This window comes from Microtus oregoni, unplaced genomic scaffold (assembly GCF_018167655.1).
Source record: "Microtus oregoni isolate MIOR12 unplaced genomic scaffold, Mior012 000087F_ref0000451, whole genome shotgun sequence".
NCBI lineage: Eukaryota > Metazoa > Chordata > Mammalia > Rodentia > Cricetidae > Microtus > Microtus oregoni.
In genome coordinates, this window is record NW_024544554.1 from 2,872,442 (window position 1) to 2,885,586 (window position 13,145).

The following is a 13,145-nucleotide window of genomic DNA, read 5'->3' on the forward strand; positions in this document are numbered from 1 at the left end:
CTGAGTGATGGGATTAAGGGCATGTGCTCCCACCACCACCTGGCAGACATTCTTACTCTTAATTCTCAAACACCAGACCTTTGTAAGCTGAGTCCCTAGAAAAGCTTAGGTATCTTAATCAAGGAGATGGAGCGCTAGATAAATCCATCAGAGTGAGTCTGTCTGTCTGTGTATTCATGTAAATGTATGGCCCTTTCTATTTGCAGTCTGATATCCATGACTTGTCTGTGACATATGTTATTGCGTGCATCAATGACCACAACTGTTGCAGATGTCTGCTAACTCCTGGACAGATTTACTAAGCTCTCAAGATGAGTTTGCTCATCCTGACAGCTCCCACCCACCCAGTGCTGAGACTAAATCCAAGCAGTGCCACTCAGTGAACATGGAGAGAGAGGTTTTAGTGCCTGGGGAGGCCCCATGCTTTGGTCTCAAGATCACAAGTGTCATTGTAGTACCCCTTCTCCATCACCTCCACCATTATATATGAAGTACATATAGTACTTCAAAGACTCCAGAGTTATAATCTACCGTCTATAAGTCCTTTTGGCTCCTTATGGGAATTAATTGTGGCATAGATACTCTGATCTAGCGGTAACTTGCTATTTGTCTGTTGGTATGTGTTTAACCTTAAACACCCTACTATGTTTTATGAGAAGTGATTTTGGCCTTGAAGATCGTGTTTTTATCTGACTGCCAGTGGAGCTGAAGGTTCAAATTCGTGCACACATAAACGTGAATATGCCGGGGTTAGAAATGATACATTCAGAACTGATTCTAAGCAGTGTGGTTACACTTTGCCAAGTTTAAGAATCTGTATTTGGGGGCTGGAGAGATGGCTCAGTGGTTAAGAGCACTGACTGCTCTTCCAGAGGACCCAGGTTCAATTCCCAGCAACTACATGGCAGCTCACAACTGTCTAAAGATTCAGTTGCAGGGGATCTGACACCTTCACACCAATGCACATAAAATAAAGTTAAATAAACCATAAAAATATTTTTTAAAAAAGAATCTGTATTTGTAAGCTTAACAGTCAGTGATTAAAAAACTCAGTTTTGAACTCTGGAGGATGCTCTCCAGTTTTTCCTTATCAGCAGCACTGCATTTATAGGGGTTATTATGTGAAGATTTGGTTTTTTATAAATATATAAAAGATTTGAATGCAGATTCAAATTTATCTGAACTTTAGAACCAGAAGGAAATGAAGCTGAAAGCCTGTGTTAAGCTTGCATGGTCATACGAGTGATCTGTTCCTGGCCTGGAGAGGCATGGAAACATCCAGACAGACACATGGCCGTGTAGCCTGTCCTGTGTTTGTTGACTCTTTCTTCCAAAGTAGCTGTGTCATGAACTCCTTGAGTTAAAGATCAGATATTATGTCAGCGATAAAAAATGTAGGCGTTAAAAATGTAGGCGCTATCGCTTTTAGAAAGAACGGCTCTGTTGGAAGAAATGTGCTCATATTTGTGTGCGAGGGCCTGGGCTCTGGCGGTCAGAGGGCGGCCCCACGGACTCCTCCTCGTCCACCTTGTGACTTCTTCATGGGCTCCGGGGATCCCAACCACGGCTGTGAGGCATGAGCAGCAAGCACTTGTACCCCCTGAGCTTTTTGACAAAAATTTATTTTTAATTCCTGTTTCCAGCAATTAATTATTAAAATGAGCCGTGGAGAGGAATTCCTGATGGTAATTAGGAGTCTGAGCATAGATAACTTTCTACCAACTTAGAAGTAAGCTGCTGAAACATGAGCCGCATCCTTGAACTATACTCAAAGACTATTAGGGTTTCTTAAATAAGTTTTACAGCTAGTAAAAGTGCCTACATTCCTATTAAAGTTAAACCATCTCTACATGCCAGTGGGTTCTGTAGGCTTATAAACATTTCAACAGTCAGGTGATATAAGCCCAGTGGACATCCCGAGAGATCTGCCCCCAGACCCAATCCTGTTTCTGTTTTGACCACACAGGGGTCCCCAAGAGGCCACATGGGTTCTAGCACCAGGCACCACCAGTGGCTTCTCTCTCCCCACCGAGGCAGTCTATCCCAGGTTCATCTGAACCTAAGCAGGATTTCCAGTGGAGTCAGTGTAGCTGAGTCTGAAGTGTGAGGCGTGGCTGAAGAAAGCTCCATGGTTACCAGAATAAACAAAACAGCCGGACCTTTTATGTTTTCTGTCGGTTTGCCTAACAGAACACTTATCCTTTTATCCTAAGCAGCGTCTGTTTAAGACTGTTATTTTTGTCTATAAATAGATTAAATTTGCTAGTTTTGTAAAGACTGGAAAGACCAGAAATTGGTCTGAAAAAAGGAAGCTATAATGGTGAGGGGATGGGCAATGAGGAAGAAGGGCCAGGCAGTGTGCGAATTGGGCTGCAGATGTAGAATATAGACATCATTTGTGGAGATCCTGGGCAGAGCCCAAGACCAGCAGCGGAGGATGCCACCATCCAGAAGATCTAGAAGAGGGGGTTCCCCTTCAGATCGAGGGTAGAGGGAAATGTGGCCACTGGAGACTCAAGAGAATTGGAATGTGTAGTTTGGAGACTTTAAATGAAGGCTATTTCATGTGATCTTGCAAAGATAAAAAGATTCTCCTTTCTGGCTGCTAAAGGGGAGAGGGTAGCGGCGGATCGGATCATCACAGACTGCTAGAGAACTTGTAAGGATCCTTTTAGGTTACCCGGAAGAAAACTAGACCGAGCTTTATCGCTAGCTGCTGAGCGAGTACCCGGGTTCCCAAAGGAGTCGTCTTAGGAACTATGTCGATTCTTGCTGTTTTCCACATCCGTCTTAGTTGACCATGTCCTTCAGGAGTCTACGTGTACGTGACAGCCGGCGCGTGCAAAATGCTGTTGGGCGCGTTCGTCCATTGTTTCCCCTGTGGGGAGAGAGGATGGAATCCCACGAGAAACAGTCATGCCAGGATAGCCTTATTTCGTCCCTGTGCAATGGCATCTTCATATACAAGAGAAGGCCTTCTTCCTCCTCCTAGATAGTGGCACTAAATAAGGATTTGAGAATGTGCTGGATATTAAGATTGGTTCCGTGCTCCCTGATTGCCCGGACCATGCTGTTTTGTTCTGATGGCACTTGGTTGAGAATTTCCTAGATGTTGACTGTGGATCCTTGGAACCAGACGTGTGGACAGGAAACAGACTCAATGGCTGAGAAACTTGAAGGAAATGCAGTGCTGTAGACACAGTATCCAGGCGCCTCGGAAAGGCTCTGAGAAGCCCCTCGATGAGGACACTTGCTTTCCTGTCCCCCGCCCCCCCCCCCACGGTGGACCTGGGATCACCTTCTCTTTGAGCACATGCTGGTGTCCTTTGGAATGAAGTGGTTCAGTGTGGAAGATTGTTGAGGGAAGGGTCACTGACTGGCAGGAAGGATTAAGCAAACAACACAGCGCCTGTCCCTGTCCCCACATGAGCTAGGAGTGGTCTGCTCTCCGCGGTGGGTTCCTCAGCAGCCTGCCCTTTGTTTTTACTGGTAAAGCCTACAGCAGTGACTCTGCCCTGGCAGACTGCGAATCCCCCATTCGCTGCTCTCTTTTGGTATTGAAGAGTAATCAGTCTGGCCCAACTGTGAACAAACCAATTTGCCTCAGAAACCGTTTTTGAAGAGAAGCCGTTCTTTTAAACTTCAGAGATATGTTTGGCAAAGGCTGAGCAAGTTTTGTTTTTTTGCCTTGCATCATGTACAAACTATAGTTGTATGTGCTTAATCACTTTGATAATGTATAGTATGATTCTCCTGCAGGGACTTTTGTTGACCATGTAACTTAGCCTTCATTTTAACAGCTCAGAGGTAAACTTCCAGGGCAAGCCCTGTCTTAACTGAATCGATGGTATGCCAGCTGAAAATCCACAGCTGTAGATAGATATGCCTGAAACACGGTTTCCACCCAGAAGCAAAGACCCGTGGGATCCTAGTGAGTCCTCTCTTCCCATGGGATTCAGAGTCTCTTTGTGACTGAGTAACAACAGGTCTGTCTCCCTCCACAGAGGCCAGCAAGCTGGTTATGTCCTATGTGGCAGCCGTGTGCGGCAAAGGAGCCGAAGTGAATGAAGTCAAGGAGCAGCTTCTGCAGTCCAACCCTGTCTTGGAAGGTAAGGGTTGCATGAGTGTGTGCTTGTTGCGGTTCAAAAGGGTTGCGCAAGTGTTTGTTGCAACTCAAACAGCCAACTGTGTTCAGGATACTTCAGCTGCCTGGTGAAGTCAGGGAGGGAAGAGGACACAGTCCTGGCCACGCTCTGGAGGAAGTAAGCCCCACCCTGGCGATGCTTGACTTTAAGTACTTAACAGAGGGCATAGCTAACCTACGGAAAAGGAGCTTTCTTGCATAGAAATCCTTCTTGCCATTCGGTCTTCATTTAACGCCCTTTGATTTGCTTTTCAGAAATGGGCTGGTACTCACCGTTAATGGTGCAGTGATATTTTGTCATTCATCATAATGCCTTTGACCAGTTATTTTTGTTTCCAGGGAAAGCCAAAGGCTGCAGAAAGCCCAAACCTGGCTGTAGAGGCATCTCCCAAGCTCTGTTCTTAGCTCTCTGGTATATGTATATACATACAGATATACACACATACACATATATAATACATACACATATAAATATACCCATATGTGTGTATATTTATATACATACACACACACACACACACACACACACCCATTGTGCCTAGGCACTGTTGTGCTGAGCTGGTCTTTGCTATGAGCACAAGGCCTGCCTTGTACTTTTATGACCTCTCCTTGGCAGGTGCCAGTTGCACCTTGTACTTGTTAGGGTTGAAAATGTCTCCAAACATTGGCACCTGTCACCCCCCCCCCCCAAAGTCAAAAGCATCCTTTTAGAATCCGGGCTAGAGGAACAGTTTGGGTCCAAACATTGGCACCTGTCCCCCGACAACGTCAAAAGCATCCTTTTAGAATCTGGGCTAGAGGAACAGTTTGGCTCAACCCTTTGCTCAGAGCACAGGACAAGATTGGGGGTGGACGAACGTGGAGCTTTCTGGGGGTTGGTAGGGCTGGCAGCTCTTGGCATGGAGGGTCAGAACCCCTCCCTGTTGTCTTTTCTGCTCTGGCTCAGCCCCTCCTTTCTTCCTGGAGACGGTCTTGAACCGTGAGCATTACTCGGAAACTCATTTTTCAGAGGAGACGCCATGCCTGCTGGCCTGGCTGGCAAGACAGGAAAGACACGAAGCTCAGGAAGCCGTTAACGCTTCGATCTCTACTCCGTTCCGTTCCTTGCCCGGCAGGGTTCATAAGAAGTGGCATCTCTTCCTTTTTCCAGTCTGAGACTTGGGCTTTCTTTGCTTCCTGCCCCTGCGTGAGCTGTATTTCCGGCATGCTTGTTTTAGGAATGCCGTGGTGGAAAGGGGTGGCTTTCCTTGCATCTTTTTCTAGAGCTGTTTTATGTGGTGGGTATTTGCAGCTAGGCTGCAGCGCAGGATGTGGAAGAAATGTCCACCGTGGGTGTTCTTATCTTTTCTGGGAATGCTTTGCCGCTACTGTAAATGAACGTTTCCAACAAGGAACTCAAACACACACACACACACACACACACACACACACACACACGCAGAGCAGCTGTGGAATGTGTCTCGGGTGTTCTAGAACGGAGCGCTTGTTTCTGATTACCAGGCTCCCTGTAAAAGACTCGAGTGTTTAGGGTTGTGTTTGATAATGTGCAACTCAAGCTTCTCTGATGAGAACATGGTTTATGGCTTGCAGATGGGACTCTGGGTGCATCTTCTGGAGCAATCCTTCGCTTGCCCCTGACCTTCAAGCCACAGCACACTGACCTTTATGTGTCGGCATCTTGAGCTGGGCTTTGGACCTGGCCTAAGTAGTTAACTCGGGAGGCCTACATGATACCAAAGCGTGGGGGATGTCATGGTTTAATGGGGGCCAGGTCACGTGTCCCCTGTCATCAAGGTTGCCTTCAGGGAAGCTTTTGGTTGGCAGAATGTGAAGAGAATCGGATCCCGCCCCCTCCACCCCCACCCCAGCATGCTTCCTTCTTTGAGTGTTGGCAAGGTTTCTCCTCTCGGGGTCCTAGGTATCAGTCATCCTGTCTTCCTCCGAAGGGAGAAATTGGTGTCAGGAACTTTTCAAACCATACTCAGCCCAAGCTTCTCAACATAAGGAACCTTCTCTGTTGACTTTGTCAATCTCGTCTTCACCCATCTTGAGCCGACTATATATATGGTGTTTGAAACAGGGTCTGGCTGGCCTGGGATTCCCTATGTGGACCAGGCTGGCCTTCAGTTTACAGAGATCTCCCTCCAAGTGGTGGGATTAAATGCTTCCACTACCACACCCAGCCGTTAATGTGTTTTTAAGCAAAAAGCACAAAACGGGATGAGTTTTGAAATGGCTCAGTGGGTGAAGGCACTTGCCCCTAAGCCTCACATCCTGACTTCAATTCCCAGCATTCATTTGGTAGAAGGAGAGAATCAACTCCCTTAAGTTGGTCTTTGACCCCCACATGCCATTCACAATAAACAAACAGACAAATGTTTTTTAAAGACACAAAACAGTGGGCTCAACATTGGGTTTAGCTGCTGACCCTCATTGTGTTCCCTAAGAATGCCCCCTCTCTCCAAGGTGCTACTTTCAGGACGAGACCCCCTCCGAAGTGCTTGTGTTCTGTGACAGTTAACCCTAATCCTCTCCTCCACTTAACAAAGTCATGGAGGCTTCCAGAAATGCAATATCTAGCCTCGTATTCAAGAGGGTGGTTTCATTTAGCCATGTCCTCGTGAATACTTCCTAACTAGTTTCAAAGGTGGCTCCCAGATTCCTGAAACAGCTTCGGGGCAGGGTTGGATGGAAATGCAGGATTCTGTGTCTCTTCCGGGATGTGGGTTCACCCCCGGGTTTGAGGCGCACTGCTGCCTGCAGCACACCCACAGGGATGTGCCTGGGACTTGTATCTACGCCCCTCTGTTCTCTGTTTTCATCGTCCCAGGATGGTTTGTCAGTCAGTATCTGTGCGTGGGCTTGGTGGAGCAGTCCGTTTGCCCCATAACTATGCTATCACCTGTGTTAGACTGTCGACAGGGTTGAATGTTCTGTGCCTGGACAGACTCACCCTGGAGTGCTCCCTCTCCTTTCCAAGGGAGTCCCAGGACAGATGTCGTCTTGAAGCAGCTAAGACCGACAGAGACTTGGGCTGTGCTTTGTGGGTCACATCCGTTTCCTTTATTTTCTAGATTCCATGGAGGTCTGCCTGTTGGGCATAGACTAATAAATTATGTATTGCTTGTGTCTTATTTTAAATGACTCCGTTTTGACTCTCGGTATCGCTCTTGCTGTATTGGACTTACGTAATCACGATTATATAAGTAGCTTTGCTTCAAAGTTAGAGAGTTTAAGTTTTGCCTGCCTCTTGTGATCTACAAACCTCACCCACTCCCATCAAGCATACAATAATGGAAGATTTCTGAAATAGCCTTACCGACAGTTTTGGTGGAGGAGTAGAAACCTTACCTGTCTCCCACTGATTAGCAGCTCATCTACAGGAGTTAAAAGATGTTGAATTAGGCAAGATCACGTTTAGAGTAATGCTCGAAACAGTCCCGAGATCCAGGGCTGTCACCTGTTCTGCGTGTGCAAGGTTTCTCTGTGGTTTTGGAGCCTGTCCTGGAACTAGCTCTGTAGACCAGGCTGGTCTCGAACTCACAGAGATCCGCCTGCCTCTGCCTCCCGAGTGCTGGGATTACAGGCGTGCGCCACCACCGCCCGGCTCTGCGTGTGTTTCTAATAACTGACGGAAGTTTTAGCGGCTCACTAAAATCGCTGCTGGATACGTGTGTTTGGTAACCGTGGGCAGAAGTGCCGTCACCGTGAGCTGTGTTTGCCAGAGTTATTCCTGTCCAGTACTACGGCTGCTTTGTGTTTCTGCTTGGAATTATTTGTTTTTCTGTCAGCTTTCCTGATGCATCTGTTTCTTTCTCACCAGCCTTTGGAAACGCCAAGACTGTGAGGAACGACAACTCGTCCCGATTTGTAAGTATTTGTAGGAGCTTAAGTGCTAACACTAATGTTTAACCCATGTGTGTTTAAACAGGCAGATGTTTAATATTTAATATGCACATTTTTAAGGTCAGAAGAGGGCCACCCCCAGTCGGGACCCACTGGAAGGTCAATAAGAGCTCTGTGTTGTTTGCTTATTTATGTTGCTTTCTGAAATTCTTTCAGTTTTTCTTGGAATGACAATCTATTTTTATCATGTTTTCTCCTCATCTTCAATCATAAAATTCTGTGAGTTTAAATAAGACTATTTAGAATCATTTCTTTCTCATCTGGAGCTTGGCGTTTAGAAGTCATAATTAAGAATCAGAAACTCAGCCGGACAGTGGTGGTGCACGCCGTTCATCCCAGCACTCGGGAGGCAGAGTTAGGCAGGTCTCCGTGAGTTCGAGGCCAACCTGGTCTACAGAGTGAGTTTCAGGACAGCCAGGGCTGTTGCACAGAGAAACCCTGTCTTGGAAAAACCAACCAGCCAAATAACCAACCAACCAAAATAACGAAAAGAACCAGAAATTCAGTTAAAAAAAAAAAATAGACAGCTCAAGTGAGTGTCTAGCCCTCTGCTCCTATTGTTGGCCTCAGAAAGGACAAGATGTGTTTTTTAAAACCCCCCGAAGGTAAAATCACTAGGACTGATAAGTACGAGGGGCTGGGAGATCTGGATACTGAGAACCAGAGTTAACTAATGTCTTGTCATGATTGAGCCTGAAACACTGCTTCTAATCGAGGCCAACCCTCACTGCTCTTCCTGTCTTCTGTCCTGTAACCATCCAGCTTGCGCCTGCTTGTTGGGGGACTTGGTTCTTGAGCTCCCCTGGGCCTTTGTTCTTCACCAAGACATGGACACCGCCTTGGGAGCAAATGTGTTGAGTGTCACAGTGTTGTGTCTGCTCATTGCAATGCAGGGGGCTTTGTGAATGCCAAGCCATACACTCTGGTACCCCTCTTTTCCTCTGCTTTCCTCCCTTTCTCTTGTCTCTGTTCCTTTTGGTTACAGGACCTTGTTAAGTTACTCAGGTTGGTCTTGAACTCATTTAGTAGCTCAGGTAAGCGTTGAGCTCTCTGGTTTTTACCAAAGCCTTCTGTTTTGTTTGTTTGTTTGGTTGGTTGGTTGGTTTTTTGAGACAGGGTTTCTCTGTAGCTTTAGAGCCTGTCCTGGAACTAGCTCTTGCAGACCAGGCTGGCCTCGAACTCACAGAGATCCACCTGCCTCTGCCTCCCGAGTGCTGGGACTAAAGGCATACACCACCACTGCCCGGCCCAAAGCCTTCTGAGTAGGTGGGATTAAACATCTGTACCATTTGGCCTAGCTCCATGATGGTACTTTGAGATTGTTCCTTTTTTTCTTCTTCTGTTGTTTAGCCAAAAAAGAAAAGAAAAAAAGATCATTCATTTTCTGAGCCATCTTCTCCCCTCATTGCTTGTACCAGTAGGATCAGTTTTGGTAGTCTTTGATGCCTCTCTATCAGGAGTTCTCCCTTGCTCCCATCTTAGATCCCTGCTGGCCTTCTCCATAGACAGGTTGTCCGGAGCTTAAAGAAAGAAATGGTCTCAGACAGAAGTAACTTAGGAAGTAGAAGGCTAAATAAGATTCCCAAACCCAGGGCTGTGAGTTTTTCCATCGGATTAGCCCGGTACAGTCTCATAACCAGTTTGATGCAGGCCTTTTCTTGTGTGGTCACCTGGATAATCTCATTGCAGAAATAGAGTCTGAAGTGAAGTAATTACAATGATCAGGCTTTGTTATGTGATAGAAACTTAGTTTTGTTCGCCAATTGTGTTCACATGCACTTTTAAACATATTTACAAATGCGTGGCCATGGCAATGCAAAGACAGGAAACTGAATTGCTTAGAAGGTCAGGTGTTTCTTTTTTTTTTTAATATTTATTTATTATGTATACAATATTCAATTTGCGTGTATGTCTCCAGGCCAGAAGAGGGTACCAGACCTCATTACAGATGGTTGTGAGCCACCATGTGGTTGCTGGGAATTGAACTCAGGACCTTTGGAAGAGCAGGCAATGCTCTTAACCACTGAGCCATCTCTCCAGCCCCAGGTGTTTCTTAATATATATTTTTTTTTTATTGCAGTGGTATTTAAGATCCTGCAAATGGCTTGGCGGGCTGTTTAGCTTATTAAATAGCTTCAGAGAAATCCTCTTATAACTTGGGTATTAGGATATGGGATTAACACTTGATTATAGGCTAGATCATTTCGTGCCCAGCTTCTAGTAATTCCTCTGTTTGTGGTTTATGACTTGATTAATAAAACACCCAGACGCATGGTGTCATTTCATAATTGGATTCCGTGCCATCTCGTGGAATTGTGGTGTTGCTGGACAGAACCCTTGGCTCTGTTTGGTTAATCTAGAATGAATTTGTTGATCGCTTCACTGAGAAATCTGATAGAATCTGCTATGCTGTAGTTAAGACACATTGGTCATAGGTAAAACTTGTAAAACTGTGTTCAAGGACATCCCTCACAGTGTGTCCTGTAGGCCCCAGTATTTCTAGTTTGGCATATGGGACTTTTATTTTTTACTTATTTATTTATTTATTTATTTATTTATTTATTTATTTATTAGAATGAGACAGTGTTTTAGGGCTTTGTTGATTAGTGTTCTTCCTTAAGCAGCAAATAAGCATCTACCGTGTGTAGACTGATAACTAGGCACTGGAGGGCAGAGTACTTTTGCTTTTGCCCAATCTCTCATTCATTTTTTTGAGACAGGGTTTCTCTGTGTCACAGCCCTGGCTGTCCTGGAACTCTCTTTATAGACCAGGCTGGCCTCAAACTCACCTGTAATAATTGCTTTTTGGTCGTCTGTTCAAGTACCTTAAAAAGCCAGCCTAGGAAAGATTTATTTTGGCTTATAGTTTAAGGAGAAGCATCCATCATGGGTGCTGAGGCAGGTCCTGACACTATGCTGTCCATTCAGTGGTCCCCAGGTCCAGTTGCTTCCACAGCCTCCCCAAGCAGCCCCACCAGCTGGGACCAAGTGTTCAAACAGCAAACCGTAGGGAACATGTCCCATTCCGGAGGTGACACTGGGACCTTGGAAGGTGTCCAGCTCCTGTCTCGCTTACCCTTCCTTCCACCCACTCTGGATCCTGTTGCCCCTTCGTCCAGGGACTCCTGTCAAAGGTATCACCTGCAAGGCCGATCCTTCGCTCCCTCTCTGCTTTTCTTCCCTCATCTCCCGCTGCCTTGTCTCCTCTGTCCCCACCATTCTGGAGGTTCTCTCTGTCAAGCCCAGGACTGTCCCTGCGACTCTGAATAGCTATGGTCCTGTTTCGCTTCTTCTGCTGGAAGCGCTCAACTGTTTTCTCCAATTGGTGTAGCCAGCCGATGCCCAGATCCCTTGATCGCTACGGCATCCGGCGTCCTCCTTTCCAGCCCGTTGTAAAGTGGCAAATCTGATCCTGCCTTCTTCTTTAGGAGCCTTCAGTAACAATGGCTCATGTCAGGAGAATGTCAAAAAGTCATGCTAACCTGACTTTGGTCTCCAGCCTGAAGCCCCGCCTCACTGTCCCTAACAGCTGGTTCTTGGTTCTTATGCCTGCTCCTTCTCCTCCTCCTGCTCCCCCACCTCCCAGCAGACTTGGCGTTTGCCGTGAACTCACTTCTTCTGCTCCCGTCCTCACCCCTGGCATAGCCATCTGTGTTCATGAGCTGTGGTAGGCTTGTCTCTCCACCACTGTGTCCTGCTTACCAGGCTGTGAGCTCCTTCCCAGCAGGGACTATGTCTGATTTCTCGCTCGCCTTTCTCAACGTAGAAGAAATGATTTGGAGACATTCGCTCGGGGCCTAAGTGACGATTTCAAAGGGTAGATGGCAGTGGGAGAGGAGCTGGTAAGGGAGCGTCCATAAGCTAAGAAAATGGCACCAGTTGCATTGTTGACCGAGTGCCATGCAGTCAAGTCTTTTCTCTCTTCCTGTCACGTTTTGAAAATAAATATAATTCTTAGGAAAATTCTGTACATAGTATCTATCTGATTGTGATCGAGGCAGGACATGCAACAAAGCAAAAGAATTCCTTATTAAATACACATACTCTTTTCTAAGCACAAAGCAGATGCCACTGCTATTCTGCTCTTCCTGGTAACTCTTCGTCAAGACCATTGGAGGCTGTTTCTAAAATCTACGAGATTTAACGCCATGTGTCTTATGATACTGCCCGTGGAGTGTAAGGTGACCCCGGGCTCTGTACAATCTACGTCAAGCGCCTCTCAATGGGATACGTAGTCTTTCGCTCTGAGCTTGTGGCCCGCATCATTGTGTTTTGCTTTGAACAGTTGGAAATCTGGGGGAGGGATTGCGTTTCACCCGCTGCCTAATGCGGAGTTTGTAACAATGACTTCAGACACATTCTGCCTATAAAATAAAATGAAATAATTTATCAGTCAGTTTTCCTGCCAAGACTAGTGCCCTTGTTTTCAGTCTTGATCTGAGACTGTCTCCCCTTTAGGAAGTTTGGAAATTATCTGAAATGGAAAGGTCACATGATGGAAAGGACTCCCCCCCCCCCCCCCCGTGTGCATGTGTGTGTGTGTGTGTGTGTGTGCGCGCGCGCGTGCGTGCCCGCGTACGTGCATGTGTACAGAGATCTGTTGTTAATTTAGCTACAGGCTAGACGGGTTCTAGGTGGTGGCTTTGCAGTGTGAATTATTCATGGAGGCTGTTTTGCCTTATGGGTAAATGAGCTGCCTTTCTTAATTACATCCATACAAAGGACTGAAAATGAGTTAGGATGCTCCCTTCTGAAGCACGCGGGCTGTTTTGGGATGCACTGACGGAGTCTCTCTTTGACAGGGCAAATATATGGATATTGAATTTGACTTTAAAGGTGACCCGCTGGGAGGCGTGATAAGTAACTGTAAGTATTTTACTTGACTCTTTTATCAGTCGCTTGAGAATGATAAAACAGGCATTTGTAAGTGGTGGACTAATCTAAATACTTCGATTGGAGAAAGGGGAAGAAGAGCGTTTGCTTTAATAAGAATTGTTAACCATGGCATTCCAGATTGCTTTACAATATAATGTAAAATTATATATGTATATGTGTACTTATGCATGCATATATATACATAAACAGATACACACAC

General features: G+C 46.1%; 1 protein-coding gene across 5 annotated transcripts in view; it reads left to right on the plus strand.

Moving 5' to 3' along the window:
* Positions 1–13,145, plus strand: part of LOC121442183 (unconventional myosin-Ib) — a 152,099-nt gene that overhangs the window by 78,724 nt on the left and 60,230 nt on the right. For all 5 annotated transcript variants that reach the window (XM_041643615.1, XM_041643617.1, XM_041643619.1 and 2 more), the window contains 3 exons: positions 4,005–4,109; positions 7,968–8,014; positions 12,853–12,916. In XM_041643615.1, coding sequence (XP_041499549.1) covers positions 4,005–4,109; positions 7,968–8,014; positions 12,853–12,916 — 216 coding nt within the window. The remainder of the gene's footprint in view (positions 1–4,004; positions 4,110–7,967; positions 8,015–12,852; positions 12,917–13,145) is intronic.